The sequence below is a fragment of the Amblyomma americanum genome, chromosome 3, assembly GCF_052857255.1.
Source record: "Amblyomma americanum isolate KBUSLIRL-KWMA chromosome 3, ASM5285725v1, whole genome shotgun sequence".
NCBI lineage: Eukaryota > Metazoa > Arthropoda > Arachnida > Ixodida > Ixodidae > Amblyomma > Amblyomma americanum.
The window spans coordinates 122,028,863-122,034,862 of record NC_135499.1 but is presented as its reverse complement, the minus strand read 5'-3'; the positions used below and the strand labels follow the sequence as shown (position 1 = coordinate 122,034,862).

Genomic DNA, 6,000 nt, shown 5'->3' with positions numbered 1-6,000 from the left:
CCACAAATAACACGCACAACACGATGCCACGACCACTGGCAGGTTCCACATTCGTGGACAAACAATTGATTTCAAACACTTATGTTTTGCCATATACAATAAATAGATTAAAGTTATACAACAAAACATTACCAGCTCTACTTTTTTTTTTTAAAGCATAAGAGAACTTATATTCTAATGTACCTGTGTATTGGTTGCAAGACTACCATTTTAAAGTGAGCCTAATAATGTCTTGTATTGTTGTATCTGCACAATTTTCGCTGTACTGTACTGCTCCTGGCTGATTTTTGTTATCTGTTATCATTTTAGTGTAACCTGTGTTTTCTGTCCTGCACTGCCGAGTATAGAAGGAATATGGGAGCTTTTTCAAGCTGCTCTTGAGCGGCTTTTACTCCCATACACCTAAAAAATGTATGTAAACATGCTTGTTTTGAAATAAATTCAAATTCAAGTCGTTCGGCCAGTTCGGTTGAAGCGGAGGGAAGAATACAATGCTTTCAGGCCGCATTTGCGCATGCTCAGATATCGTTGGTCACTATAGCAGCGCCAAACTAAAAGAAGAGTTTCTTGTTTTACGCACGGTATAAGGATGGCAATGAAGAAAGCTCTTGGCAAGACCTGCGACAAGTGAAAGCGTAGACGCAGCTTTCATCAAAAGCACGAGGGATCTAATATAACCGTCACAACTAGCGTTGCCATCCAAAATGCCCCGGAATAAATGCAAGTCTAGGTAGCACTTTCACGTTCAGTCTTATCGACAGCACAGTATGAACGTGAGACATGTTGAAAGACGTGATACTACATACAGAGGTGTCGCGTCGTTTGATGGCATGGAACAGCTGTTAGAAACTTGCATACATGAGTAGCTGCGAAAAAAAGTTAACCGCCATACCTTCCTAGAGGGAAAAAGCATCGGAGGATCGCCCTGTAGCTGATACCTTGCGTTCAAACAGAGGTTGGGGCACGAACATGCAAGTTGCGCTGCGGTTGTTATGGTCTCAGAAGTTATGAAAAAAAAGGCAGGTAACTGTCGTAAAATAAAACGGGGGAATAATAAACGGGTCAGATAACTATTGTCCTCGTCAAATTAAGAAAAACAGCTATAATAATCCACTTCAGGCGCTCTCCGCATTGTCCGGGTTCTTCCCGCCGCCCCTGGCTGCGCGCACTGGCTTCTTGGACGTCAGCTGGCGGATGCGCTTGTTCTGCGGATTCCGGCCCCACGGATCTGCGACGGTGCAGCAACACCCATGAATGAGTGATTTGGGAACAGTCCTCTTTACAATGTGCGCTTGACTGACTGACTAACTGTTTGGTGCATTTTCATGTTGTGAAGCTGCATCGGCGACAATTGGCCGCGCAGGAGTGGCGGGCTTGAATTTATTGCGAGGCGAAGCACGCGGGGATGCATTGAAGACAAACAATACCACACTGCCAGTCCAGAGTCAGCGCCTGTTTGCATTTTAGTGTGTCCTTCCCGTTTGTCTTGTTTAATGGGCTGCTTCTGGGTATTTTGGTTATGAGCCAATTAACCACATTCCTGATTTTCACTAGAAGCCTCTTTCACACTTAGCGTGGTATCCTCTTATCCTGGCAAGCAGTAGACTCATCCCATGTGTGAATCTACTAGCCTGTTAAACGTACCAGCTTCAGAGTCAGCGCCTGTAGGTGGCTAGTATTTTTAGGTATGTATCCGCCCCCCCCCCCCCCCTCCCCAAGCGCTGATAATTTCCGAATTATCGCTGTGAGCGGCAGTCACCTTCTCGCAGCGCCTTCGCCGTGGCCTCGACAGCCTTCTCCTTGGCCTCGGCAGCGTCCTCGGCCATGTCGGCGCGCGCCATGCCCAGGAAGATCTCGTCCAGCGAGCAGTCTGACACGAGCACCGAGTCGATACGGAACCAGCGCTTCAGCTGCGCCAGGCGGCCGAACACCTCGCTCCAGGTGCACCGGCTCGCAATGTGGTAGAGGAACACACCCTGCGTGAAGCGCATGGCAGCGAATGAACGAAAGTTACAACCCCCACATCTTTTACATCTGCTGTCTTTCTTTTTTCCGAGGTGCTCCTATTCTGGAATTTACCGCCATCAGTCCTCTGGTCTGCTCCTAACCGCCATGCATAAGCGTGCGCACCGCCTATATAGTAGCGTAGGGCAGGGCTTGACGGGGGTTTTCTGCTTTCCTGTTAATAAAAGTACAACCTGTTGCATTCACTGAGAAGATGTTGGTTCAGGAAACGGCTTTATTTACAGCCGACAGAGACAGCACATGCAGAAACATAACTGAAGAACGGCGGATTGGGTGAGTTGATTTTGTATAGTTACTTAGAAAACACTACTGCGAATAAAGGGCATCGAAAAAAAGGACACAAACGGCGCTTGCTTTCAGCTGGGTTTAATGGAAAGATCATGCCTGGTTCTCAAGCAGCACATCAAGCTTGCGCGCATGTGCACTGTCAAAATAATATAAGCGCTTATCTCTTCTAAACATTGCCTCGCGGACGCCCGTGTGATCTTGTCCGTTGTTCACCCCTGATTAACAAGCCCGTTCCTTTGGATGAGAAGGCTACGGAAGGCTAACACATCTAATTCTCTTCCTAAAGATATGAAACGCTTTTGCCACTTCTCTTGTACTGCGATCGTTGGGAACAAACACGACTTCAGTGTCAACAAAAAACGGTATACACTGATATTCGGAACAATGATTTGCCAGGTTTGTAGACTTAATTCATAACGAATTTAGGCGCTCCAAAATACTTACATTGTTACACCGGCCTGTCTCTCATATATAGGTACGGCCACAAGACAAAGGAATCTGATATGCAAGCGCAATCTTACAGGGAATGAACTTGCAAGGATTATTTTACATTCTGTCTTCTTGCCAGTTCATTTTTGTTTTCTTTGGACAGTTGCCCCTTCGTTACCCTCTTTATTAGGAGCTGAGAACATAACATTGACACGATATCTGGCCCCAACTTTCTTAAATATGTTTGAGAGCGAATGGATATATAGCATTACCGCTACTTTTACGCCTTTCATGCGGACTAATGCCCGGCTCCAAGTCGTGCTTAAAGTGTTTCAGTTTCATCAGGATTCGAGCTTCATACGAGACAGGAATCGAGGCCTTGAAACCGGCCTCCCCGCAACGGCGTACCTTTGTTAAGAGGCTATTATTGATCTTGTGAAGACGAGATTTCTTTACTGCCATATCCACGCATCCAGTGACTATCCTGTTTTTCCGACAGAATCCGCCAGGATTCCGACTGGATCCTTTCTAAAACTCCTCATTTTCTACCGGAACAGTACGTACGCTGTTTGGGCGGCCAAACACTGCTGCAAACGTCTGGTGCGTCTATAGGAGAAAAAGTAGCCCCTGTACTTAGCAGCACTTTTCTTAGCCAAGTTCGCGCCGCCGTGGTGGCTCAGTGGTTATGGTGCTCGGCTGGTGACCCGAAAGACGCGGGTTCGATACGGCCGCTGCGGTCGATTTCGATGTAGGCAAAATTCTAGAGGCCCGTGTACTGTGCGATGTCGGTGTACGTGAAAGAACCCCAGGTGGTTGAAATTTCTGGAGCCCTTCATTACGCAGTCGCTCATGGCCTGAGTCGCTTTGGGACGTTAAACCCCCATAAACCCTTTGCCAAGTCCACAAGAAAACGGAGAGAGACCTGGCCGGTCGTTTCATACGCATTTGTAGGTATGTGGATGGTTTTTTTGTGCTTGTCAAATGCCTCGAGCCAGAAACTGTGCCATATGTTCTTTATTGTTTCGTAAAAAAAAACGGGTCCGGACTTAAATTCACGCATGAAGTTTCACAAAATAGCGTACTACAGTAAATAGAGTAAAGCTCACCTTTGTTGGCAATATTAAACTGGGGAGCAAGAAGCCCTAGTGATGTAATTCAAAACTTGTAAAAAATGGGGTAGTCATTGGATGCCTGAATATGACCATAAAGAAACCTTGCCTTCACAAGATGAGCAATAGCCTCATAGCGAAGGTATACACAGTTGCAGGGCGGCCAGTTTTAAGGTCTCGGTCCTTGTCTCGTGCGCATGTAAAATCCACAGGAAATTGATACCTTCTAAGTACGACTCGGAGCAGTGCACAGGACCGGATGAAAGGCGTAGAAAAGCGGTAATGCCGTGCGTCCATTCCCTCTCAAATGGATGCCTCTTGTGCCGCTCTTCCTCTCGTCCTTCGTCGGCTGAGTGAGGTTGCTGCCGTACCACCTCGCTAAGATGCCAATGCTTTTGCTGCTTGATGTACTCCAAATTTTCAGCAGCGTTGAAAAGCTTGAAATACTTGATCCTGCAAACATGTCTTATGTTTGTTGCAATGCTTGTTATGAATGCTGACTTGCATATAAACAGCTAGGGCTCGTTATTCTCGCCAATATTTATAAAACAGCGTCTAACTTTGAACAGTCTTAGCCTTCTTTATCTGAGGCCAATTTTTTATCTAGTAGCTGCTGCAACTGGCCGTAACTTTTACATGGACAAAGTGTTGTATTTGGTTTTAAGGAACATGGGAAACTAATGGCATCATGTGCTAAGCGCAATATTGCTGTGTCTGCATTATCCATGAAAATGGAACGTACCATCGCGAACAGCAGTCTATCTCTTTTGCGAAACTGAAGGCTGTGAAAGAACAACGCCACGATGAATACTGCCTTAATTTATACTTAACTAGTCCACGTTACTGCATATTCTGATGTGCCGCAATTCAGTTCCCTTCCCTTTCATGTTATAACCTTGGAATTATTCAGCCAGAAATCCTTCGGCTAAGCTGCCCTTTCCGCATTCAATAAGCCATCAAACTCATTATTCCCAATACTGGAATGTAAAACCACATTCCGTGAATAATACTTGTTTTATTAACAAAACTTGGGTTCTTAACATTTTATCGTAAAGGGAACAATGCATCGAAGTGAGATATGTATCGGGACAAGTGACCGGTGATATGTTAAGGTAACAAGGACGATAATAGTGTTAAAGGAGCACAGTTGAAGGAAGACCTGCTCAGAACGATCAAAAAGTTAGGCAGTAAGATAAGATGAGGAACCTTTCTGGCATGGGTTGGCCGCGGCAGGAGCTGGATGTGGGTACTTAGACAACACCAGGAGGAAACACTGAGCACTGGTACCGAGAATTTAGTCTACCAGTCCAAGGAAGACGGGTAGACCAAAATGTAGGATAGTGGTGACAACCGGCCGGCCAAAATTCTCTCGCGTCTGCTTTCACAGCACTATGTTAAAGACCTGTGCCAGTGGCCAGCGTAACCTCCAACTACGCTCGCTATCATAGCGTGCGTTCTCACTCCGCGTCGCCGAAAGAAAAGAGACATGCGCACGTACCTCTCGGTAGTCGACGTGGCGGGCGCTGGGGAAGAAGCTGGTGAGTGCGACGTGTATGCGCTCGACCAGGTAGACGGTCATCTGCTCCACCAGCCTGAAGGTGAGCGCGCACCCGTCGCCGAACCTCTCCCGCAGGTGTTCCACACTGCCCAGGGCCTTCAGCTTGCCGCCAGCCATGATTCCCACGCGGGTGCATGCCGCCTGGCACTCCTCCGTGCTGGGAAGAGAAAAATGTAAGTGTTTCGTAACGAAGGCAAAGGCGTGGTGACATTCTCACTCTCGGCGGACATTTCGAACGCCTTGCGAGTCACTGGGGGAAGAAAAGGGTTAAGAAACGAAGTGAAGAAGAGGCGCTCTATTAAAAGGCTCTGGATTCTAATTTAGACAACCTCAGGTTCCTAATATGGAAGCTGATATCGTGTAGCGAGGCGGTCTTTTTGTGCTACATCCGCATAGAAATCTTTCACTGAAGAGCGTGCAGCATGTTAGGCCGCCATGCACTTCAACCCCGTCCTCTGCACTCATGTGGCATAGTAGCACTTTACGAGCACGTTCTGTAGTTTCATGAGAATCAGTTCGCGTATATAATGATGAGCAGTCTGTTCCGTACGGCCACTCGTGGTTTACGATTTAGACTGCGAGTGTCTTTCA

General features: G+C 46.9%; 1 protein-coding gene across 1 annotated transcript in view; it reads right to left on the bottom strand.

The window, feature by feature from the left end:
• Window positions 1–1,045: 1,045 nt before the first annotated feature.
• The window catches only part of LOC144124076 (phospholipid-transporting ATPase ABCA3-like), a 38,466-nt gene continuing 33,511 nt past the window's right edge, over window positions 1,046–6,000 (bottom strand). Inside the window, exons 15-17 of the mRNA XM_077656742.1 lie at window positions 5,350–5,566; window positions 1,760–1,976; window positions 1,046–1,228 (exon numbers count right to left, since the gene is read on the bottom strand). Coding sequence (XP_077512868.1) covers window positions 1,116–1,228; window positions 1,760–1,976; window positions 5,350–5,566 — 547 coding nt within the window. The 3' untranslated portion in view covers window positions 1,046–1,115. The remainder of the gene's footprint in view (window positions 1,229–1,759; window positions 1,977–5,349; window positions 5,567–6,000) is intronic.